The following is a 26,038-nucleotide window of genomic DNA, read 5'->3' on the forward strand; positions in this document are numbered from 1 at the left end:
GCATCAGCCTGTCCACCCTGGGCTGCCCTTTGCTACCAAGCAGCCACCTCCTGCTCCTCACAGTGGCCAAGGAGAGCGTGAGGAGAGAAGTGAGACCATGGGGAGAAGAAGAACCACATCTCCCTGGGGAAGAACCACATCTCCCTTCACCCCTGTCCCAGCTGCAGGCCCAGGTTTAGGAGATTTGAGGGCTCACAATTACTCCCCCATCTTCCCTGCAGCCTCTTGCTGCTCATCTATGAGGCCAGGAGCTCATCGGTATTGAAATGGGTTCATGCATAGTTCCAGTGCACTCCTTGTTCTGAGCCTGCATCCCTCCAAATTCCTGCTCCCCTGAAATCAGCTCCGGTGCCGCGGCCCAGCCATGCAATTTCAGAGAGAGATAAGATATAGATCTGCTGTACTCTGGCGATTCTCTCTCACAAGTGCACCTTGTCAGGCTGTAATTTGATATTCTTTTACCATTCCTACGGGAGGGGGGAAAGCCCTTTAATTTAAAAAAAAAACCCCACCACATTTTCCCCCTTTTGTTCACTAATGACACAAACAGTAAAATGTTCAGATTACATCAGGGAATGGAAAAGCCTGGTGTAGAAAAGACACTGACAAAAGCTTCATTTTCAGGTAAAATTGCACGAAGCTCCAGGCACCGCATCCTCCGGGTGATGTGGGGTTTTTTTCTCCCTCTGCCTTTCATCCCCAAGCATCCCCGTGAATGTTAATCCATTTTACAATGGGACGTTTAAAAGGACTGCAGAGAAATCAGGTTTGATCCGCTCTGATGTCTTCCAGAAATCTCCAAGCAATTTGCAGCTGTGAATAACACAGGGGGAGTGTGGGGAGAGTGGGGCTGGCCCCTCCAGCTGCAGCTCACATCCTGCAATAAAACCATTGCTGAGCAGGAGGCTTGGGGTAATGCAGGGCTGTGTTTAATGTAGGATGGGGGTTATTTTTCCTAAAGCTGCTTGGTGTTTTTTACACCTGCCTCTGTGACCATGAGAGGAGAAGGGAAGGGGGCAGGATGGTGCCCACAGCAGGACGATGTTGGAGGGTGGAACATTGGCATTGAAGAAGCGTCAGGTTCAGTGTGTGAGGATGCCCCACTTGAAGGACAAATTCTCCACATCTCCAGTGCCTTCAAAGCCAGAAATGGGATGTCCAGAAGGGGTGTGTGACTCTTCACTGGGGCCAGGAGAGAACCTGCCCTCAGTTAAAAAAGTGGAAATCAGAGACTCTTTAAATGCCAATAAAATCCCAGAATGGTTTGAGATTGAAATTGGGCCTTAAAGACCAAATGGTTGGAAGGGACCCCAAAGATCATTTAGTTCCATCCCCTGCCATGAGTAGGGACACCTTCCACTATCCCAGGTTGCTCCAAGCCCCATCCAAGCTGGCCTTGGACACTTGCAGGGATGGGACATCCATGACTGCTCTTGGGCACCCGGCACCAGGGTCTTTTCAAACCAGCATGGGTAGGAATCACCTCCATGGCCATGGGGATCCTCAGGGCACCAGCCAAAGCTGAGCATTCCCAGGTTTCAGGTGTGGAGGAGGAATGTTTAGGGTGGCTCTATCCCCCGGCACCGTGGGCAGCCTTTGGCATGGAATTCCCACACTCACTCCCCTCGTGTGTTTGCAGAGCAGGGGATGTGGCAAACAGCAGCTGGATGAGCAGCCACAGAGATTCAAAACCTGGGATAGTAGATGTGGAGTCAGTGACAGATCTGGAGAAGAGCTCCCTGCACTGGGAGTGCAGAGGAGATGGTGGGGAAATGCTCCATGCCCAACTCCACTCAGGCTGCACCTCCCGGGCATTTCTGGTCTTGTGAAATCATTGTGTGGGAACCTTTGTCCTTTAGCATCTGGCCATAAGGCAAATCACTGATTTCACCTCTGATCTACAGCTTATCCAAGAGTTTTCTTCAGCCACAGGAACATGGGGCAGAGCAGTGATGTCCTGCTCATGGAGGAAAAGTAGTCAGGAGCTGCCTGGACTCCTCTCAAGGTCTCTGTGCTGGTTTGGACTGTGTGGAATTTTGAATTCCCTCAATTGTCACAAGATTTCTTGTTCCTCACGTCAGACTCTACTTACCAGGATCATCCTGAGCATGTTTAGGGCTGAAATAAAAGATCTATAGCAGGATGTCCTGAATTGGGTCTGAACTGTCAGGGAGTTCCTTGAGGGACACCACCATCACTGTCCCAATCCAGTGGGATCCCTGTAGCCCAGGCTCAGCTGTCCTTTGGAGAATGATTCCCATTCCCACCTCCCAGGCAGCATCCTAGATCCAGGAACGGACAAAGGGGATACAACAAAACTTTTTGAATGGTGTACAAACCCTCCTGAACCTCTGCACCTTGCTCCAGTCCAGGGTCTGGCTCTAATTAGGCTTTCAGAGACCAAGGGGTCATTTCCCTGTCCAGCCTGGAGAAAGGAGCATCCCAGATTCTTATCCAAGCAGAATCTGCCTGCAAGGTCCCCCTGCCCCTGGGATGTGGCAGGATTGGCAGCTCGGGGCTAAAAGCAGCTTTTCTTCCCCGTCTGGAGCTGGAGATTTAAACCTTATCAGTGCTGCTGAAGTTTTTAATGGATATCAATGGGGTAAAGTTCACAAACAAAGCGGGGATCGATGGGTGGGATAATGCAGTATTGATCAGGGTGCTGGGAGCCCGTGCACCCCATGGGCTGTGATGAGCACAGACCACATTCCTGCAGCACTCACTGCTCAGAGATGGGCACAGATCACATTCCTGCAGCACTCACTGCTCAGTGATGGGCACACATCACATTCCTGCAGCACTCACTGCTCAGAGATGGGCACAGATCACATTCCTGCAGCACTCACTGCTCAGAGATGGGCACACATCACATTCCTGCAGCACTCACTGCTCAGTGATGGGCACACATCACATTCCTGCAGCACTCACTGCTCAGAGATGGGCACACATCACATTCCTGCAGCACTCACTGCTCACACTGAGCACACATCACATTCCTGCAGCACTCACTGCTCAGAGATGGGCACACATCACATTCCTGCAGCACTCACTGCTCACACTGAGCACACATCACATTCCTGCAGCACTCACTGCTCAGAGATGGGCACACATCACATTCCTGCAGCACTCACTGCTCAGAGATGGGCACACATCACATTCCTGCAGCACTCACTGCTCAGTGATGCTCACACCATGCCACACTGCTCCAGGCTGCAGCAGCTGGGAAGGGAGCACATTCCAGAGCTCCAGGATTTGCAAACATTGCAGCAGGCACTGCCTGATGGATTTGTTTCTAAAGCCCTCCTCAGACAGGCTCTCCGTTGCTGTCATCCCCCTTTTGGCCTTTGTGAAGCCTGTTTGGGGCTGGAGTTTTCTCTCTGCAATGTTGACTGTAGCTGCCTGGGCAAGGAGCATTTCCCTAAGTGCACCAGGAATCCCTCAGTCCGAGGGCTGTGTGAGTGGGTTCCCAGCAGGATCACCTCAAGTTTGCCATACCAGACTGAAACTCTGGGCTTTTTGTCTCAGGGTCCCTCTCCAAACAGAGTTTGGTTTGAGGTGCCCTGTGATGGTGTTCGCAGGGGTCTCAGGTTGAGGGAAGAGATGAGGTTCTGACTCCATGTTTCAGAAGGCTTGATTTATTATTTTATTATATATATTATATTATATTAAAACTATACTAAAAGAATAGAAGAAAGGATTTCATCAGAAGGCTGGCTAAGAATAGAATAAGAAAGAATGATAAAGGCCCGTGGGTCGGACTCTCTGTCTGAGCCAGCTGACTGTGATTGGCCATTAATTAGAAACAACCACATGAGACCAATCCCAGATGCACCTGTTGCATTCCACAGCAGCAGATAATCAATGTTTACATTTTGTTCCTGAGGCCTCTCAGCTTCTCAGGAGGAAAAATAGTAAGGAAAGGATTTTTCATAGATGTCTGTGACAGTGCCCAAGAAAAGGAGGGCATCAGCACCAGCAATACTTTGGTTGCCATAATATTGATTTTCCCTGAAGGAACAGGCACAAAGACAAGGGGGTAAAGGCTAGACTCAGCCAGGTTTAGGATGGAATGAGAAGGTTTCCAACCGCCCTTGGTGTGGGTAGAGCACAGCAGGACCCTGCCCATGCTGGGCTGCAGCCCCCACGGTCCAGCTGTGCTCCAGAGATACAGAGGGACCTCATTCCCAGCGATCCCATGCCCTGCTGCATCCCACACCCCCCAGCAGCACAGCAAGGCTGAGCTCAGCTCACAGCCCACCCCCAAAGCCCATGGGAATGTACAGTTCTCACCAGCCATGGCTTAATGCAGGGATTTTACACCTCCTGCTCTGTGCAGGAGGGCTGGGGAGAGGAGCCTGCCCCAGCTGCCATCACCCACCACTGATTGTTCTCCACAGAACTTCCTTTCCTATGGAAGTTGGGAGCAGTTTGGTTTCCACACCTCTGAGAAAAAAGCTGCCCCCCTCCACCCCTCCTGCTCCAGCCAGGGGTGTGCTATCCAATTGTTCTTTTTTGAAGAGCATTTGCTGTTTCCAAAGGTTTGAGCGAGCGAGCAGGAGGTGCTCGTTCAGTTACTCACTCTGTTAGACACGGACCTTAATGGATGGTATTGATTGGAAGAAAAAAAGCAGCAGTTTTCTCTCTCTCTATCCAGGGATTTCTGGGCTCAGATGAGAAGAGTTGGCTGCCTTGTGCTCTAAACAACAAAATACCACATTACAAAGTCCCCAGGAGTCTCTCAGGGCAGCAACAGCAGCGAGAGAGAGAAATGTGCAAGGTGTTAATGGGATAACAAATTAATAGGGAACGGGATTAGGCAGGGACTCAGGCTGCTACCAGGGCTCCCCAGGCCTCTGGTGCCCATCTTTAATCCGTTCTTGGCACGTTGGCCTGGCCAACAGATGAACACAACAGGAACCCACCTGATTCTTTGGGGTCCCCAAAGGCAGCTGGGACAGCCACGACATCAGGAGCAGCCAGAAGACAATTTTAGGGCAAATCAGTGCCTGCAGTACCTGGAAAGGCAGTGACACTCTGTCTTGCAGCACTGGAGAGCTGGGATGGAGCAGCCAGCTTGGAAACAGTTTTAAAATCATTACCAGACTCTCTGTTGTCCCATGCAATTTTCCCATCCATCTGCCAGTCATTTAGGAAGGTCAAGAGCAAGGGTGTGGAAATTTGGGGACCTGACACTCACTGCTGCCTCTCTGCCTTGCTGTCACCCACAGACTGCTGGCCCTGGCCACCAGGGCTGCCTCCCCCTGACATCCCAGAGGTGACATTTGGACCCAAAATTCAAATGTCATTTGGACACTTGCCTGGATCAGCCACCACAGGGGTGGCATTTGGACCCCAAATCCTTTTCAGTGCCACTTCTTTGCCAAGAGAGTTCCATTTCCAACTTCAGGACATTGGGTTGGCAGGGGCTCATTTTACCAAGAGAACAACCTATCCCTCTTTCATTGCCCTGAGGGTGCCACCATGGCCACACTCCCTCTACCTCTCATAAAATATCAAACCCAGGCCTTTGGGATGAGTGAGAGAGCTCAATATCCCACAGAGCTTCAGTCCCTGCTGGCATCAGGACAGAACCAAAAGGGCTTTTGCCAGTGGGAAAAGAGATGAGCCAAGGGAGGGAACATTTCAATGCATTTTAGCCATGATGCTGATTTTTGATGAGCCATGAGGATCTGAGGGATAGCTGCCCCTCCCCAGCCCCTTGGCCGTGGTGCTGCTGTGCTGGGGGTAGGATGACCTGCAAACCTTCATGCAGCATTCCCTGCCAATGCTCTGGCTCTCCCTGACATTGATGAGTTACTTCTCATCCCTGGGCTTTATCCTTTGAAGGGCCCCCTGTCTTTCCTAGATCATGTTAACAAGACAGCCATGGAGAGCCGTGGCCTTGGGGGTCTTCATTAACTCTTCCCAGATTTATGTTCCCCGCCAGCTCCGTGCAGAGCTTTGGGCAGGGCTGCACAATGCCACCAGGAGATGCCAAGGATCAGCGCCTTGATCCTTTTATTCACAAACGGCAGGGGACTCTGCAGCCATCCCAGGGCTCCAGCTGGGAAATGCTGACGTGAGGAAGGGCACCTGCACGCCCACATTCCAGAGCTACACAGTGACAGGAGGCACCTGTGGGTTGGAGCTCCAAGGGATTGCAAAGCCAGCCTTAGGTCCATGGGGAGAACGTGTGGAAGGTTCAGACCAAACACTCAGACTGCTCAGGGCTGTGAGATCAGCATGGCTTCAGAAGGAGCCCAGGAGGAAGCCCCATTCCATGGATCCTTCAGAAAATGAGATCCTGAAAAGATTTTACCACACCCTACACTGGAGGTGAACATGAAGGGTGAGACCCACTCCCTATGGATTATACTCAGTGTTCCCAGAGGGAAACTGAGCTGGAGACATGAGTGTGGGGTCCCACCCACCTGAGCCACACCTGAGCATGGATTCCCCCACATCCAATCCATGCCTGAGTGGGATCCCATCCCATCCACTGGATCCACACCTGAGTGTAAGGTCCTATCCATCTGACCCACACCTACAAGCACTGATCCGCAGAATCCCAATTTTCCTTCCCTTCCCACTGTTTTTTTTTCCAGAGCAGGCAGTTTTGTACACCTCACCCCATCCTCAGAGGTTCCAGCCCATCCCATCCCCTGCTCCTGCTGACCCCATCTCTGTGGGGCACCTCCAGCCCCATCCTATTTTTCACAGCTGCTGCTGACAGTGAGTTTGCTCTTGGTTAGCAATGGAAACACCACCACCTTCAGGATTCCCCCACACCTTCCCTCTTCTTCCAGGGAGCCTCCCACGCCTCCAGCACACTCAGCACCAGGTCTAGGGATGAGCAGGTTACCAGGAAAACCACCCCACACCAAACACTCAGCTGGGAACTGAAATCCCAGCTGCATTCCAATGAATGCATCTCCATTCACACCACTGGATCCACATTAATTTGGAGCAGCTGGGGCCAGCCTTGTTCAAGGCTCCTATAAAAAGAGCCTCTGCCTCCCAGCTCCTGCTCTCTTACAGCCCTAACCCATAATTTACTGAGTGAGAGATGACCTAAAGAAATTCCTGGGTAGCTGGAAAATGAGACAGAGAAAGGAACCATTTTCTTGTATAGGCTACCACTGGCAGAGCAGTGCTTGTGCAGGTGCTAAAAAAAGGGAAGGAATCTGGGAAGCCACAGTAAAAATGTATAAATTCCAGCATTCAGGAGGCATCATAATCACTAATGATGGAAGGAAGGGGTGCAGTGGGTGGTGCCTCCCACGTTTCCCTGAAACAGCATCCTTTGGCAATTCAGTATTTCAAAAAGTCCCCCTGAAGATTTATTAAAACTGACAAAGTCGTTCTGGGTTTGAGGAATAATGAGCTCCTCCAAGATTTTTTTTTTTTTTGGTGAAAAATTATAGAAAAGCGTGAGTCCCATCCATGGCTAAATCTGAGTGAAATCCAGCAGCAGCTCTTTCCCTGTGGAACGTCCTCAGGATTATGGGATCATCAAGGTTGGAAAAGACCTCTGAGATCATCAAGTCCAACCTTGTTTGGAAATCCTCTGGATTTCCTTTGGATTAGAACATCCCTGGCAAATGGAAATGGCCTGGGTGGGGTTTGTTACCCCAGCAGAGTGACCCACTGCTGCCTTGACTGGTGAATCCCTAAAGATTCCATGTGCCTTCCATACTTGAGGATGGAGCTGGAGTGACCAGATATAATACAAAAAGCAAAAAAGCAGCCCAAGGCATTCCTTTGGCCCTCTCCAAGCCCTTGTTTAATATTGACAGGAGCACTTTGTGCTTATGTAAGTCTGCTACATGCCAAAGGAATCCGAATCAAGGTGCTGTTACTTAATGCAAACACCCTCCCTGCTGTTTCACGAGGCTTAAAAAGGTGATCAAGACTTATTAGGATTTAAGGGCTCATTTTAGCTGAATTGATCAGATGGCATTTAGGTGTAATTTCAGCTAAAAATACAGGCAAGGGATAAGCAGATTTTATTTCTATATAAAATCCTCTCCTCCTCTCCCTGTGCCATGCACACACCCGGCTGTGTTTGCACTTTCCCTCAGCAGCTCTGCCTGTTTTGGGGGGATTTGGGGGCTTTTTGTGCTCTGGCAAAGGTTCTTTGGGCTGGCCCTGCAGGGAGGACAGCCCTGCCTGATGGATTTAAAGCATTTCCCTTCCCACAGCACCCAAGCTGATTGTCCAGAGCCGCGCTCCTGATTTAGCTTCCACCAGCGCCGCTTCGCAGTTGCAATCACAGATTTCTTGGAGTCGGCACCGAAATGTGTCCAGGCGGTGAGAACCGGAGCTGGAAGGAGTGGGATGCTCTTCCACGGACCAACATTGCCATCCCATGGCCCAGCATTGCCATCCCACGGACCAACATTGCCATCCCCTGGTGCAGCGCCTTCCCTGCAGCCTCCAAAGGGATGCTCCGCTCCCAGAGCTCGGGAGGCGCTGCAGGAAATGCAGGAAACCCTGAAACTTCACTCCCAGCCCCGAAGATGGAGGGATTTTCCCAGGATCAGCCTCAGGACAGGCTCTCCCGACAGCCATCCTCATCCTCTGGCCCCTCCTGATTTCCCGTGGGGATCCCAATCCAACCATGGCCTCTGTGCCAGCCTCGACTCTCCCCACTCCCAACTTCTGTTAATTCTCATTTTCTCCAGCCTCACTAATAATTTCCCATGTGGCCCCATATCAAATGCTTTATTGAACTCCAGATAGATTAGATCTACCAAATTTCCCTTGTCTGGAAAACCAATTATCTTATCAAAGGAAGATGTCAGCACAGGCTGGCACAAACTGCTTTTGGTAAGCCTAGGTTGCACTTTATCTCATTTTTCTCAGTGCTTTAATTAATGCTTCCTTCAGAATTTGTCCTGCAGTCCCACATCTGACTACAAACGGGTTAACACGTCCACAGCTGGATGTGCTTTTCATTCTCCTTATCTTCCTTATTTTCCCTATGATCCAGTGGCTTGTAGGGCCTCAATCTGAGCTGTTTGACCCACAAAGCTCATTAGAAAGCTCTGCTGTCCTCCCTGCACACCGTGTGTCCCTTCTCCCTGAATTATGGACAACCAGGGAATGGCCTGGTCCTGGCAGTTCCCCCTTCTGCCCGCATTTACCTATTTCCCTAAAGAAGCTCTCCAAGGCTCACACTGAAGATGCACTTTTTTCCTGTCCTGACATTTTTATCCATCCCTGTCATCTCTCTTTTCTGGAGATCATGGAAATCTGGGGTGGTTTGGGTTGGAAGGCACCTAAAATTCGTCCAGTCCCACCCTCTGTCATGGGCAGGGACACCTTCCCCTATCCCAGGGTGCTCCAAGCCCTGTCCAGCCTGGCCTTGGACACTTCCAGGGATGCAGGGGCAGCCACAGCTGCTCTGGGCACCCTGTGCCAGGGCCTCAGCACCCCCATTATAAATAATTTCTTAATTTCATCTTCAACATCTGGAGCCAGGTTGTTGCTCATGGGAAGGTCTTCCCCCATCTCTGATATCATGAACACACAGGCCAAGTTAATGAGGCCAAGTTCCCCAGGAATTTTAGCCACCAAAATAAAATTTTAGGAGTTTTTTTAACAGATAAACACATGATATGACTGAAATGAAGGCAGTGTGGAAGTTGTTCCTTCACTTTGTCATGGCAGACCAAGGGTGTGCAGCTTAAATGATTCCATGTTATTCCAGGGCAAAATCTTGAATTCTGGATATACTGAGATTTTTCTAGTGTGGCAGCAGAGCAGTTTGCCATCCCACCAGGGCCAGAAATTGAATTTTTCCCTACCATTTGGAGTAAATGTCCCCTCCAGCTATCAAGGAGTCCTTGCACTCATAGCCTGGAAACTGAAGATGCTCACAGAGATCCTCTTTGCTGCTCCTCATGCCTAAAAAAATCCCTGGAAAATGCAGCCTTCCCAGCAGTCTGCTAGTTTTGTTTTGGAAGATGCTCAAGCAAATGTTACTTTTTGGCATGGTGGGATCCCATCTTTTTGGAATCCATCTTCTTGGCCTCGTGTCAAAACGTGCTGACAGCTCGGCTGGGCCTCTTGGAAAAATCCTGGGCTGTTCCCATTTTGTATTTTACAGCCCCACAGCAGCTCTTGGATCATGGGGAAGGAAAGAGAGGTCAGGATGGAGCCTGATGGAGCCAGGGAGGGAGCTTGGGGGGATGGAGGGTGGAGAAGGACTCTGCTTCTCCCACAGACCCTTCTGTGATGGCAGGGCACACCAGGCCACCCCTCCTGCCTTCACTTCCCAGGCTCCAGATTTCTGGAGGAAAGCCATCAATCCCAGCCCATCCACTTGTTCTCCAGATTTAACTTCCAAGTGCATCATTCCTGGTCAGTTGTTTCACCTCCTCTGTTCTTTGCAGCATTTTATGGCCAGGGAAGGGGCCCAGGGCAGGGAAATCTCCAGCTCCAGGGCTCAGGAGGCACATGGTGGCCATCGGGACAAACTGGTGTGACAAAGGGCTTGGAGCAAACAGCAGTGCTCCATCCCATCCTCATTCCCTGAGCTCTGCTCTCCTTCCCTTCCTCTGCACACAAGCAGAGAGCAGCAGGCTCTGAGCACAGGCAGAGCTCCAAGGAACCAGAACAAATCTCACCAAGCACAAGTCATGTGCCCCAAACTAAATTTGCCTGAAAAAAAAAAAAAACCAGCCTGAGAGTGTTTTACACCAACTTATAATGACTTTCTTTCTGTTCTGGTTATTGCTGTTGTTCTGCTTAATACCTTCCTCACTTAAAAACCCCCTGAACATGACCCCATGGCAGGCACGACACAAATATCATTTGCTTGGATTATTCCTGAGGTGGTTCCTGTGCTGGAGGCAGTAAGTGCTTACAATCACTCAGTACATAATGGAGAAATTCATTCCAATAATAACAATAATAACAGCATTTATTATTTTTGAAATATGACTCTGATGAATTCATGAATATAGAAAGCTCTTGTTGCTGGCTGCTGATGGAACTGAGCAGGATTTTCTGATGGAATTTTTTTGGAGGTTTCTAACGCTGTTGCTCCAGATGTGCATCCATCACCTCTCAGCATCTGATTCCTGGCCCCACGGGATGTTTGGAGCACAGGGAGGACAGATCAGCCTGGGGCACCTCACCCTGCTCTGGGCACTGTGCTGACAGCACCCCACAGAATCCCAGCATGATTTGGGTGGGAAGGGACCTTAAAGCCCATCCAGTCCTATCCCCTGCCATGGGCAGGAACACTTCCCACTATCCCAGGTTGCTCCAAGCTCCATCCAGCCTGGCCTTGGACACTGCCAGGAGCAGCCACAGCTTCTCTGGGCACCCTGTGCCAGGGCCTGCCCACCCTCACAGGGATGAATTTCTTCTTAAAATCTGGTATTTACTATTATTTACAAATGTTTGTTATAAAAAAAACCTTTTTTTTTCAGGCAAAACAACCAATAATTTTGAGGTTTTCTCCCCCTGGAGTTTCTCTTTTCTCATTCTGTGGGGTCCAGTAAAACCAGGCTTTGCTCTGGCCCACCCTGCCCACAAGCAGAAACCCTACAAATAAAGGTCTGATGAGCTCAGCTTGGAGGGTCTCTTTGCCTTGCAGGGACTTCAGGATTGGCACAATCCAGATCTTAGGGGCTCAGATATAATCTGCAGCAGGTAAAGTGGCAGTTTGCACTGCCCTGCTCAGGGGAAACAGATCTATTTCTAATGGGAGGAGGAAATAAAAGTGGCTTTGCCTCATGAGGCTCCCCAGCCTAGTGGTGTTGCATTCTGATTTAGCAGCACAAAAAGCTCTGGTGCTGCAGAGGAGGATTGAGGAGCACCCCTGGCTGGCCCAATTCCCTTTGCTCTGGAGGTGGGGAGAGAACTGGAAGGGCAAAAGTGAAACAGTTTGTGGGTTGAGATAATGACAGTCCAATAGGGGAAGTAAAAGCTGTGCACAAGCAAACAAACCCCAGGAATTCATTCCATGAATGAGGAGGTGTGACTGTGTTCACAGGGGTCTGAGGGTGAGGGAAGAGACGAGGATCTGACTCCATGTTTCAGAAGGCTTGATTTATTATTTTATGATATATATTACATTAAAACTATACTAAAAGAATAGAAGAGAGGATTTCATCAGAAGGCTAGCTAAGAATAGAATAAGAAAGAATGATAACAAAGGCTTGTGGCTCAGACAGAGAGTCAGAGCCAGCTGACTGTGATTGGCCATTAATTACAAACAACCAACATGGGCCAATCACAGATGCACCTGTTGCATGCCACAGCAGCAGAAAATCAATGTTTACATTTCATTTCTGAGGCCTCTCAGCTTCTCAGGAGGAAAAAATCCTAAGGAAAGGATTTTTCAGCAAATATGGCTACAAGGAGGTGTTCAGCCATTCCCAGGAAAGCCAGGCTCCATCCCACAGACAGGTGACTGGGGAAGGGAAATGCCACCACTCCAAGAATCCCTCTCCTCCTCCTTCTTCCACAGCTGTGTGTGGCAAACAAGCCCCATCCCAGCTCCACTGAAGGAAATCAGCTCCATCCCAGCCCAACCACAAAGACATTGCTTTACAACTGGCTGTAATTTGGCACAGATCAGCTCCTTGCACTCCTTCCTCTGATATTTTTCCCTCTGTGCATTCCTGCCCCTGCCTCCCTGTGAATTGACTGCCAAGCTCTCCTCCGGGAGATGTAACTCTGGGTCTGTTTAGATGAGCTTCTCTCCTTCTGTGTTCATCTGCATGTAAGCTCTAAGTGCTTTATTGTTTTCCAAGCACAGCTATTGATTTTTGGGAAAATAACTAAGAAAACATTAATTTATAACTTCCCTGGTGCTCAAAAGGAGCAAATTACTTTTCTACCAGATCAACATAAGTCTAAAAAATGACATAGGCTTTCAATAAATACCCAAAGGTATAAATTCCAGGAGCTAAGAGCAGTGAGGAGGATGGAAAACCAGAGAAGGTGTGTGGAGGGAAGTCCTCAATAACCAATCTATGATCATGGAATTTCAGAACAGTTTGAGTGGGAAGGGACCATAAAGCTCATCCACTCACACCCCCTGCCATGGGCAGGGACACCTTCCACTGTCCCAGGGTGCTCCAATCCCTGTCCAGCCTGGCCTTGGACACTTCCAGGGATCCAGGGGCAGCCACAGCTTCTCTGGGCACCCTGTGCCAGGGCCCCACACCCTCACAGGGAACAATTTCTTTCCCAATATCCCATCTAACCCTGCCCTCTGGCAGTGGGAAGCCATTCCCCTTGTCCTGCCACTCCAGAGCCTTGGAAATAGTCTCTCTCCATGTTCTGGAGAGAGAAACATGGAAATATTTCCAATATTTCCTGTAAGCTCCTTCAGGCAGTGGAAGGCCACAATGAGGTCACCTGTGACCCTTCTTTTTGTCAGGCTGAACAATCCCAAACTGCTCAGCCTTTCCCCAAAGGAAAGGTGCTCCTGGAAGCCCATCAGGATGTTTATATGGGGGGTGCAAGGAGAGGCTGAGGGAGATGCTCAGAACAGCAGAGGAAAAGGGAATCTGGTCACTGTCTCTCTCTGCTTAAGAGTTCCTTGTTAAAGCTGAGCCAGGCTGGTTTGGGTGATGCTGAGAATGTGTACAGAAATTAAATGCTATTAGATAATGATATTATAATATTTATTATATTATTGATTTGTTTCATGGTGAATGGCAATGTCTAGATGGGATTCTTGCCTTCAGGTCCCGACTCCTCTTTTGAATCATCTTTTTGAATGGTGCTTCTGCCCAATCCAGGCCCAGCAGATATACAGATCCAGCCCAGGGGCCGGCTGGGCTCCTGGAGAGCAGACCCCAAACAACATCAATGCTCCCCTGCTCTGGGAGGAGAAGCTGTGGCTGCCCCTGGATCCCTGCAAGTGTCCAAGGCCAGGCTGGACAGGGCTTGGAGCAGCCTGGGACAGTGGGAGTGTCCCTGCCCATGGCAGGGTGTGGAATGGGATGGACTTTATGGTCCTTCCCACCCAAAGCATTCCACGGTCCTGTGATCCATGTCCCAGTGAACCCAACCTGAGCAGGTCCCACTGCAGTCCTGCTGGTGGCAGATCCTTGTGGAAGAACAGAAACCGTTTCAGGAGCTGTGGGAAGGGAAGGGAAGGGAAGGGAAGGGAAGGGAAGGGAAGGGAAGGGAAGGGAAGGGAAGGGAAGGGAAGGGAAGGGAAGGGAAGGGAAGGGAAGGGAAGGGAAGGGAAGGGAAGGGAAGGGAAGGGAAGGGAAGGGAAGGGAAGGGAAGGGAAGGGAAGGGAAGGGAAGGGAAGGGAAGGGAAGGGAAGGGAAGGGAAGGGAAGGGAAGGGAAGGCCTAACTTTGCCCCAGTCACTTCCCTGGGAGCTGGGGCCTCCTCCTGCTCATGTTGACACTGAGGGGTGATTTCAGCCTCCCCTGGCCCTGCCACCCAGCCCCTGGAGGTGCAGGAGGTCCAGGCATAGGTCTGCCTCCAGACTCCTGTTTTCTGTGGAAAAAGAGGGCAATGCAGAGCAGCAGCAGCAGCACTTCAACTGCTCCCTGTGGTTAGTGTTAGTCTGGTCTCAGCCCAAACACCAACTGTGGACCAGCTGTGACCCTGCCTATTGTGTCCCCAGCAGACTTTGGGGACCCAAACTGCTATGCTGGGCTGGCAGGGCACCAGTGAGGCTGTGGCAGTGGCACCTGGAGCAGGGAATGGGCAGAGCCTTGGTGGGAGTGGGATGCTCAGCCTGCAGCATCCAGGGGGTACAAAGAGATTGGCCTCAGCTCACCTGGAATTAAGGAGCAGGATGAGGCTGCTCCAGGCTGTAAGTTTCTGCTGGAGTGATCTCCATGGAAAAATCTCCTCCTAAATCTGTGGCAAGATCTCAGTAGGGCATTAGGGCAATGGAGAGAACTGGGGCAGGATGGGGAAGTTTCCGTTGTAGGAGTGTCTGTGGGTAGGATGGTGGGGATAGACGGAGACGAAAGATCTCTACAGCCAGGTCAGGAACTTGGGGTTATTGCAAAGGGCCTGAGTGCAGGGCCCTGCTGGGATTTGGGGTTTATTGCAAAGGGCCTGGGTGCAGGGCCCTGCTGGGAGCTGCCAAACACAGCTCAGAGCAGGCCTGAGAGAAGAGAGGGGGAGAGAGGATGAGAGGGCAAGAGAGTAAGAGGGTAAGGGGGCAAGGTTCCAGTTACAATACAATAAATCTTCTTCTGTATTGAATTTCTGATTCTCACTTAACCAATCTAGTACAAGATACAAATCCTATAGCATTTACATGCAGCCTATAAGAATCATTACATCACCATACTGTGTTGCATTTTAAACCCTAAATACTCCTCTCTGGACCCCTTCTGCCAAGCTGTAGGGTCTGCTCTGACCCTGGGGCCTGTCTGCAAGCAGAGGGAATTGTTCCATCAAAAGGGAATTACCTTCAGGTAGCCACACCATTGTTTTCCAGTTGTTCTGTACCTAAGGTATCTCAAAGCTTGCTTTCATTTCAATCTCGCTTATAGTTTCCATATTCTCAAAATCTTTTGCCAGATAATCATATTTATAAGGCTTTCCTGTTTCATCTTCCCCAACATTCCATGTTATGGATAAGATAAAAACTGGGCTGGAACTTTTAATATCAGCTGCTATTTCTGTCCTGGTGGTGCTGCATCCTCCAGGCTCAGCAGACACTTCCCAGTGCCCTGGGAAGGGAGGGAGGAATGGACCACCATGTAATCATAGGCTCATGTAGGTTGGAGGGCACCCTGGAGATCATCCATCTCGAATGCCAGGGATCTGCTGGATGGGCAGATGGATGTGTTCACCCCCAGCATTGGAGCTGTGTGCTGGCCCCCCCAATTCCCTGCAGGTCACCTGCAAGGATGGGCCCGTGGGTGTTTGCCCAAGGGGAGGGTTCCTCACCCAGGGGTGTGCCTGCACACTGGGCTCCTCACCCACGTCATTGCCCCAGGGATGGTTCTCACACCTGGAGCCCTCCCGGCATTATTACCCGGGCTCTTATCAGCTGATTAAGCCCTGGGTATCTCGCTGCCTTTCCCGTGGGCGCTGTTTGCTCTCCCATCCTCCTCCAGCCCTCCCAGAGGGAATCACGTACCCAGAGCAGGATCTCTGCACCCTGCCTGGGGCTGAGGGGCTGCCCCGAGCAAACCAGAGCCCCTGGGATGTTCGTGGCTGATTTTGATAAGCTGGCTGGCTTTTTGGTGCCATCACAGGCTGCAGGAGGGGATGCACTGAGTGGTTTTGGTGGTTTCTGACCACTGCTGGTGGAGAGAGGTGGGGGTTTGGGTGGAAGATGGATGGAAAATGGGTGCAGCACGTGGTGATGCCGGCACTTGTTGGCTGGACAAATCATCCAGCCATCCAGCTCTCCTAGGTTTTCTGGATATGCAGCTTGGCCAAAAATAGGAAAAGAAAGGAAAAGGATGAGGAGGAGAGAAGAACCTGCAAAGAACCTGATTGCTGCTGGTGGCTGGAGCCAGGGATCACATCTCCCCTGGATGCTGTGGTGTCCTCACACAGGGTCTGGTTCAGGGGGATGCACTGGGCAGTTTTCTTGGATGCCACAGCTCCACCTCTCCTCACAAATGTTCCAGCACAGGCTGGAGTTCACAGCCCTCACACTCCAGAGCCAGGAAAGCTCAGGGGGAAAATTCCAGCCAGAGGTGGGTCACCCCATCCTGCTCCTGCCTCCTCAAGGCATCCTGCTGAGGATGAGCAGAGGCTCTGAGGGATTGGGAACCTCCCCACCTGCCTGGGCAGGATGTGCTGGGTTATTTGGGAGGTGTTTGTGTAGAAAGCCCTGATGTTGCTGTTGCAAAGTATTTGCAAGGGTCAGGCTATAGTGTGCACCAGCCAGCCTGCTTCTAAGTTTGTTATCAAAGCCTGAATAATTCTACAAAGCTACTGAAACATAAATGGTGCTAAATTAAGAAAGAAGAGGCTGAGAAACCAAAGACCAAGACCACAAGAACTAGATAATAGCAGGCTGTAAAACCCCTAGACTGCAACCATTTGCCACATACTGTGGGAAATGCAGGCAGAAAATGAGTGAACAAGACAAAGACACCAATCAAGAAATGTGTATTTAGTAGTTTGTAGAATCTATAATTATGTGTGTAAGGTAAACAATAGACAGCTTCTGCTTAATCATATTGGCTAGTTGTCCAAGAGTCCTGGCTCTCCCATGTCACCATCATATTTTCTGGAAAAATCTCTTTGCTGGGATTTCTTCTCCTGGGAAGCTGAGAAGCTTCAGAGAAAAATGAAAACAATAGTTATCTGATTCGCTTCCTCTGTGTTTTGCTGCTTTAGAATGTGGTTTAGAGATTGTTTATCCAACATGTGGATTGTTTTAACTTAATGACCAATCATGGTCAGGCTGTGTTGAGACTCTGGAAGAGGTCATGAGTATTTCATTAGTAGCTTGTTAAGCCTTCTGTAAGGATCCTTTGTCTATTCTTTAGTATAGTTTTAGTATAGCATAATATAATATAATATAATATAATATAATATAATATAATATAATATAATATAATATAATATAATAGCCTTCTAAGAACATGGAGTCAGATTCATCATTTCCTTTCTGTCACAGGAGACCCCAAAAACACCACACTCCTGCACGTTTCCTCCTTTGGAAGTATGCAGAGCACCAACCCCACATCACAAAGTTCTTCCTTGCCCTAGAACACCCTCCCTAGGTGTGGATCTGGACACAAGGAGAAAAGGTTGAAGGTGCTGCAAACCACCCCCAAATGTGCCTTTTCCCAGTCCCACCCCTGCTTTGTGACGCTGGCAGAGCAGGGGACTCACCTTTGGCCACGGGAGCACCTGGCACTGCCCACTGCTGGGAGAGCACAGCCCCAGCTGAGCCTTATCTGGGCACCCCAGAATGCAAACAGCAGAGCCATGAGGCTGCTGCGAGCCCTGCCAGGGGAGCACACGGCCGGGAGGCAGCGCAGCTCCTCGGGCTCCCCAGTGCCTCTGGATCGCTCCCAGCGCGGCTCCCCAGCACCCTGCACGCCTCACCTGCTCCTGGCAGCCCTCAGGTGAGTTTGGCTCTGTCCCTGAACCTGTAGAATGGGGAGGCAGGTGTGGCACAGGGCAGGGAGAAGCCCCTTCCTTTGCTCAGATCAGATGCATTAATTAATCTGCTGTGAACCCCATACATTCCTTGCACGGGTTTTCCATCAGGAAGCGCTTTCCTGGTGTTAAATGTGATGAAGCTGGGGTTGGCCTGTGTGCATGTGCATTGGCTTGTTTGCAGCTGTAATTTCCTCAGAGAATCAAAAATGAACAGTGTGTGTTTAGCAGACTCTGTCTGTGTGGAAATCAGGGACTGGCCTGGAGTTATTCCCAGAATCAGGGTGGGTGCATCCCAAAGGCAAATCCCACCGAAGCTACAGAGAGGGGAGAGGTCTCTGCTTTGAATCCCAAGGGATTCCAGGAGCTGTGGGGATGCGGATTCAGTGGCACTGGGGTTTGCCGGGGCACTGCGAGATGTGCAGTGTTTGTCCGTGGCGCTCGAACTGCAGTTTGTGATGCAGCTCTGCTTTGGAGAGCCTAAAACTGAAATGAGAAAACTGAAATGAGCTCGAGGGCTGGGCAAACTGCGAGCTGCAGGTGCTGGAATTATTTATGTATTTATTTGTTCATTTATTTATTTAATAGCCTTTTTAGCATATGAGGAGTTTAAGCCCTTGTTCAAGCTGAGCCCGAGTCCCTGCAGGGCTGGTGGTGCCCCGTGGGCTGTCCTGGGCTCATCCCTTTGCACACCACAGGGACTCCAGGGGTGTGATGTGCAGGGGGTGTAGGGCCAGGACCCAGCAGCATCATTGCCCCTTTTCGGTGGCAAAATCCCACTGTATTCCCAGAGCCTGTGTCTCACAGGCCACCTTGGGTAGTTATCACAGGCATCTGTAGTAATCTCCCTTGTAGTCTCCCAGCCGTCCTCATGCTGCACTTGAAACACGGAAATTGCCCCAAGAAAAGAAATCTCTTTACAAGATGGGCCATCAAGGCAGCAGCCGCAGCCCGGAATCATCCCACTCAGCAGGGTAATCTATTCAATGGCCGGGATTTATTTTTAACATTCAGCTCCGCAGTCCTTTTAACTCGAGCAGGGAAGGGAACATTTTGATAACAGCAGCCTCCAGGTCAAATGTGATGAGAATTCATAACTCGCCACACAGGGGTTTTGGAAAACCAACCAAGCAAAACAATTTCCCGGAATGAGCCGATGAAGATGCGTGTTTCTCTTCACAATGTCATGCACAGAGCACGGAGGTGTTGGAGTGGCTCCTCATTCTCTGCCCACAATTTGCAAATAAAATGCCTCCCGGGCTGTTTTAAATCTGAAGGACGATTGTGAGCACGGCTTCGCTGGGCTGCTCATAAAGACCTGAGACACCGGATCTGGCGGCCATCAAAGGAGAAATATGAATCCAGTAATGGGAATGTCCTCGTGGTTCCAACTCTAATCAAAGCAAAGCCAGGGGTTTCTGCTTCAGGAGAGTGGCATCAAGATTTAAAAAGGAACAGAGGGGCTCCAGTCCCTGGTCAGCACTGGAGGAGCAGCAGGGATGATTTACAGGGGCATGGAGTAGCAGAACAGGGGGAATGGCTTTAACTGATAGAGGTTAGATGGGATATTGGGAAGGAATTCCTTCCTGCGAGGATGATGAGGCCCTGGCACAGGGTGCCCAGAGAAGCTGTGTCTGCCCCTGGACTCCTGGAAGTGTCCAAGGCCAGGCTGGATGGGGCTTGGAGCAACCTGGGGTAGTGGGAGCTGTCCCTGTCTGAAGGGTACAGGAGCACCACTGGGTGCCCCCCAGGACTGGGATGACCCCGGTTAGATTGGAAGGATCCCCCTGACCTGTCCTGGCTGTGGAGTCCAAGGGGTGTGAGCTCCAGTGGCAGGGGCTTGGAACAAAATGAGCTCATCCTGCACTTGAAAAATGGAACCAACCCAAACTACTCTAGGCTGGGAAAAAACCAACAACCAGAATCCTGAAAATCTCTGGGCTGGGAAAAAACCAACAACCAGAAGCCTAAAAATCTGTCCAACCCAAGATTGTGACAGAGCTTCCAGGGAGCAACGTTTTCTTTCTGTTTTCTTTTCAAACGACCAGAGTAAATTGACTGCGCCTGTCTGAGAACAAGACACAGGTGGGAAAGGTGGGAGGAAATGTGGAGATTGAGCACTGTAGTTATTTTAATGTCAGTGCTGGTGTCTCCTGAGCCCTGTGGGGCTGGGCTGGGCTGGACATGTGTGTTCCACCTGAGCCCCACGAGGCTGCCTTATCTGCAGGCTCGGGAACGTGGCCCTTCCAAACCGCGGATATTTGCTCTCCATTCCCTTCTTCCGCTCAAATTCCATATCTGCAGGGAGGCCCCAGGGGCTGCCACTCACAGCAAAGTGCAGGGACAGCAAGAGAAACTGGGAATGGGATTGGAAAAATTAACACAGAATATGGAATCCCAGAAAGGTTTGGGTTGGAGGGCAACTTAAAGCCATTCAGGGCCACCTCTGCTATAGGCAGGGAGACCTTCCACTCTCCAAGATTGTTCCAGCCTGGCCTTGAGCACTTCCAGGGATCCAGGGGCAGCCACAGCTTCTCTGGGCAACCTGTGCCAGGGCCTCCCTACCCTCACACCCAATAATTTCTTCCCAAACTCCTGTGCTGTCCTGGGAACCCAGGATGTGATGAGAAACCCTGTGCAGCTGGAATGGAAAACAACAAAATCTGTTATTCAGCATGGGAAGCAGCACTGATGGGAACAGTCACTGCTTTAATATTTAATTTGATGAGATCCAGCTCTGAGAAATGGATCAGGAGTTGCCACAGCTCCAAGCACAAGTTCAGCACTGGCAGGGAATTTCCATGGGGTTTGCTTCGCTCCAGACTTATCTGTATTCTGGAAGGGTGACATGGAATGAGGCTCATTAATTATCCCAGCACACAGAGCTGTGTTTCCTGCCATTCCCTTCAATCAATCAAGCTCTGGGCACTTTCAGGGCCTCTTGGACATTGGGTTGTCATTCCAGCTCTGTCCCCTTGGCTGGAATGGTCCCTGCATTGCCACTCAGGTGCAAGCAGGTGTCATTTCAGGAGGGAATTTCCTCGTGTCACCAGACAGCGCGGTGCAGATCCCATTCCATCCTGCCTCTTACCAGCAGGAACTCCACATGGCTGTATGGCCTCGTGTGCTGCTGGGATTGGGAGGGGGCGCTGTGCCAGGCACAAGGTGGGTCTCACCAAACATGGCCCTTCTTTGTCCTTTTGGGTCTCACCAAACATGGCCCTTCTTTGTCCTTCTAGGTGGATCCCACACCTTTGCTGGGACTGAGGCTGAGCCAGCAGCAGAGCTGGTTTTCCCCTGTGCAGCATCCTGGTACCTCCAGAAATCCCTTTGCATGCTCCAGAAGGTTTGGGTGTCCTCACCAGGGAGCTGGGCTTTGCAGGAGTCCAACAGTCACCGCCAGGGCAAGAAAAGGTGCTGGAAATGTAGATTTGTCAGGACTATAATCCAGGTAGGTCATAATTCCTTCCTTGTATGAAACCATCTGCTTTCTACCCTCATCTGCTTCCCTCTGGCCTATCACAAGACTCCATCCCTGCAGGACACAAATCCCTCACATCACTCATGGTTGAAGTGTTAGCAGAAGGGATGGATTGGGAAAAAGCCTTTGGCATGCTGATGTTTTAGCTTTGGGTGACAGACCCCAAACTGAAATCACAACCTTCCCTCTGTGGCACCTCCTTGGGTACCTAATTCCATGGGCACATTTGGCTCCACAGATTCCCTGGGACAAGCACGTGTTGGAACGGCACTGCAGTGCTTGGGAGCAGTTTCCCACACCAGTCTGCCCCAGGGATGCTCTTGGGGCTCCTTGCTTTGCTGTGGTGACCCTTCCCACCCGCTCTGCCTGGGTCCTTCCCTCTCTGCCAAGCCCATGCTTGCACCATGAGACACAGCTGCCCATCCCTTCTCCAAGCCCTCTCCTGGTTCCCCCTGCCTGGCTGTGGCCAAGGAGGTGGGACCCCAGATCTTCATCCTGGGGGAAGAGCCCTCTGTACGCATAGAGGGGTTGTCACCAGTCCTGTCACCATGCTGCCTTCACTTTTCACTGTCCAAAGCCTCATCCCTCCATTTCCCAGTCCTGCTGAGCAATAACTGGCTCCTCCTTTTGCTGTTCCTTGTCTCTCCTTAGCACCCATGTCGGAGGCACGCCCCCAAACGCTCCAGGAAAGAAAGAATGTTGAGGAAAATCCAGATATGCCTCTGTTTCTGCTTTGTCTCGGGCATTTTGTACGAGATCTCCCTCTTGTCCAGCTGTGTCTCCTCCTACTTGCCCATGGCCCAGCAGTACCTGACGCCTGAGCAGGTGCTGAACCTTGGCAAAAGCATAATTTTCCTGGAGACCACAGAGCGCCTGGAGCCGCCGCCGCTGGTGTCGTGCTCCGTGGAATCCGCCGCCCGCATCTACCAGGACAGGCCCATCATCCTCTTCATGAGGGGGCTCACCAACGAGACAGCCCTGGACATGAACACCAGCTACGCAGCCTTCTCCCTCTTGTCTTCCATGAAGAATGTCTTCCTTTTCCCTCTCCAGATGGAAACTGTCTTCCAGGAGACGCCCCTGCTCCAGTGGTACAACCAGGTGAGTGTTTAAAAAAGTTGAAAACTCTTTAGTTGTAACTAGAGGTGGGGAAAGGCTTTAAAAGGAATGAGGAATCCAGGACTGTGTGAAATTAGTGACTTTCATTGTTTTGGTTGGGAACAGATTCATTTTGGCCGCATTCTGCTGTGTATTCATCTCTCTGTTTACGGCATACGTGATCGGCCTTATCTGGAGAATCGGATTTTTTGGCAAAGGAAACATCGGTAAAAATAGATTGCAGACGTGTTTTGAGAAAACAGCCTTAATAATCTTCCCCAACAGAAGCTGGTTGAACAAAATGTGCTGCCTGAGCACTTGATAGAGCTGCCTCACTCTGACAAAGCGCGCAGGAGATAAGAGATAGGGGAGAGATTTCAGGTTCTATAGCAGCAACATGCTAAGCCAAGGTGGGATCTGGTGAGCCCCACCCTGGAAAAAGTTCCTCGGGCAAACTTCCCACAAGTAGCTTTGGTCAAACTGCTTGGGCAGGGCAGGCAGATTTTCTCCAAAGTCTTTCTTATCCTGAGAAAAAATTACTCCAAATGCCAACAAACGCCGATGAAAAGCCTCCAGCCTGGTTCAAAGAGCTGGGAGGGATCTGGGAGTATGCTAAGTGGGTTGTGTCCCTCTGAAATAGCAGGAATGACTCACAGTGGCATTGGGTTAACACTGTAGGTGCCATCAAACCACCTGGGAAACATTCCTGCATTGCTAATACTAACAAAGCACTGCTCTGCTGTCACAGACATCTTTTATGAAAAATCCTTTCCTTAGGATTTTTCCTCCTGAGAAGCTGGGAGGCCTCAGGAACAAAATGTAAACAATGGTTATCTGCTGCTGTGGAATGCAACAGGTGCATCTGTGATTGGTCTCATGTGGTTGTTTCTAATTAATTGCCAATCACAAGTGAGTGGGCTCAGACAGAGAGTCTGAGCCACAAGCCTTTGTTATCATTCTTTCTTATTCTATTCTTAGCTAGCCTTCTGATGAAATCCTTTCTTCTACTCTTTTAGTATAGTTTTAATGTAATATATATCATAAAATAATAAATCAAGCCTTCTGAAACATGGAGTCAGATCCTTATCTCTTCCCTCATCCTAAGACCCCTGTGAACACGGTTACACTCTGCTCCTTATCTTATCACAGTAAATCCAATGGCTGGAGGCAGCCAGGGCTGTCAGTGCCATTTGCAGCCATGAGGGTTTGCACTGAGGGTTTATGGTGCTATTTGCAGTCCCGTGGATGGCTTGGATCCATGCCTTGCCTGAAGCATCAAGTCTCACTTTTCCCATTCTGCAGGTGGTCCCGGAGCAGGAGAAGAACTGGGTGCACGTCAGCTCTGACGCCAGCAGACTGGCTCTCATCTGGAAGTACGGGGGCATCTACATGGACACGGATGTGATCTCCATCCGGCCCATTCCCCAGCAGAGCTTCCTGGCCGCGCAGAAGTCGCGCTTCTCCAGCAATGGCATCTTCGGCTTCCCCGCCCGCCACAAGTTCATCTGGGACTGCATGGAGAACTTCGTCCTCAAGTACAACGGCAACATCTGGGGCAACCAGGGCCCCTTCCTGATGACCAGGATGCTCAAAACACTCTGCAACCTGACGGATTTCCAAGGCACTGAGGACCACAGCTGCCAGAACATCTCCTTCCTCAACCCGCAGCGTTTCTACCCCATCCCGTACCCAGCCTGGAGCCGGTACTACCAGGTGTGGGATAAAAGCCCAAATTTCACCCACTCCTACGCGCTGCACCTGTGGAACTTCATGAACCGCAACCGCAAGGTCGTGGTGGCCGGCAGCAACACCCTGGCTGAGAACCTCTACAAAACCTACTGCCCCAGCACCTATGAGGACCTGATCCAGAATGCCAAGCACAGGGATCTCCCAGAGCCTGAGGAGGTGGAGTGACATGCAGTAAGGAGGAGAAGGGTGATCATTCCAGCCAAACACAATCCCCACTCGGTTGGTATCCAGGTTTGTAGGAGAAAGAAAGAACTTTCCATAACCACCACTCCTATTCCCTTGGGATGCTGAGGATGGTGGTGGGTATCCGTAAGACGTAGCCTCCAAGGACTCCTTTGCCTCAGTTCTGTTTGCTGATAGGTGCTCATGCACCAAACCTTCCCAAATCTGACAGACTTTGAGCCTGTTCACAAGCTTCTCCAAGGGAAAAGCTCCTAAAGACGGGGATGGCCTCCCAGGAGCAATGTTGTCTCTGCTCCTCTTGGAACTAGCAGCAGCTTCCCACGTCAGAAAAGTTGGAAGCACAACAGACTTTGGACTGGAGCCTCTGGGGCAAAAGAGGAGAAACCTAAACCAGCGTCTTTTCCTGGTGTTTTCCTCACATGGTCTTTACACCCTACGTTTTTGAGAGGGACTTTCAGAATGAAAATAAAAGAGTTCATAAACCACCACTCCTCTGAGCTCACTTCTCCCTTAAAAATGAGTCACATTTTCCAAAGGTTTGTGCTCCCACACTTTTACTTTGTGTTTTGCCAGGAAGTGGCTGCTCTGCCCCATCCTCCCAGGTCAATCCTGGCTGTAGAAAGTGTGCCTGGAAAGGGGATGCTGAGACACCAAGGAAGGATAGGGATGGTCCTCCAGGATCCCAAATGCCTCTTAAATAAATGGATTCCAATGGACATGAGGTGGTCACCCACGTCCAGCTGTGCAAAAATCCCATTTAATCCCAGCAGGGCTCCCAGTGAGCAATCCCCTTCAGATTCTCTCTTTCCCAGGAGAATGCCAATCCACCCGACTCTCTAAAGAGAAGCCCAGCTTGCAGATCTCTGCTGAGTCTCCCTGAACACCTGGTTTTAACTCAGGAGCAGAAAGGTGGGGATCTGTCCCCGTCATCCAATGTTTGCCGTGTGCACAATGCTATCTCCTGCAAACACAGCAGCTGCTGAGCCGGCTGCAGCTCAGAATTTGGGGTTCAGCAGGACAAGGGAGCCCTCTGCACACAGGGTTTGTGTACTCCTGTGTTTGGGCAAGGGGCTCCTCCTTGCCCTGTGCCCCCCCAAAATCACTCCAGTGTAAGGCTACGTGGTGCCAAGCCAAGTGCTGGTGATTGTTGGAGCAGGAACATGACACAATGGAATATTTTTCCCATGTTCTCACCCCTGCTGTGCCCTCCAGGAGATGCCTGTGGATAGACATGGACCCACATCCAGGCAACTCTGGGAGCATCTGCTTTGTGGATGTCTGCTCTCAGCTCAGGACCCCTTCCACTGTCCCAGGTTGCTCCAAGCCCCATCCAACTGGCCTTGGACATTTTCACGGGTCCAAGGGCAGCCACAGCTTCTCTGGGCAATCAGGACCTCACCACTCTCACAGGGAGCAATTCCTTCCCAACATTCCATCTAAATCTACTCTT

General features: G+C 50.6%; 1 protein-coding gene across 1 annotated transcript; it reads left to right on the plus strand.

The window, feature by feature from the left end:
- Nucleotides 1–21,339: 21,339 nt before the first annotated feature.
- A4GNT (alpha-1,4-N-acetylglucosaminyltransferase) lies at nucleotides 21,340–24,570 on the plus strand. The gene is made up of 3 exons (XM_059478887.1): nucleotides 21,340–21,528; nucleotides 22,210–22,659; nucleotides 23,959–24,570. Exons 1-3 carry the CDS (start codon nucleotides 21,412–21,414, stop codon nucleotides 24,568–24,570), a joined length of 1,179 nt encoding a protein of 392 aa, XP_059334870.1. The 5' UTR covers nucleotides 21,340–21,411.
- Nucleotides 24,571–26,038: the final 1,468 nt, after the last annotated feature.

The sequence above is a fragment of the Ammospiza nelsoni genome, chromosome 10 (assembly GCF_027579445.1).
Source record: "Ammospiza nelsoni isolate bAmmNel1 chromosome 10, bAmmNel1.pri, whole genome shotgun sequence".
In the NCBI taxonomy this organism is placed as follows: Eukaryota; Metazoa; Chordata; class Aves; order Passeriformes; family Passerellidae; genus Ammospiza; species Ammospiza nelsoni.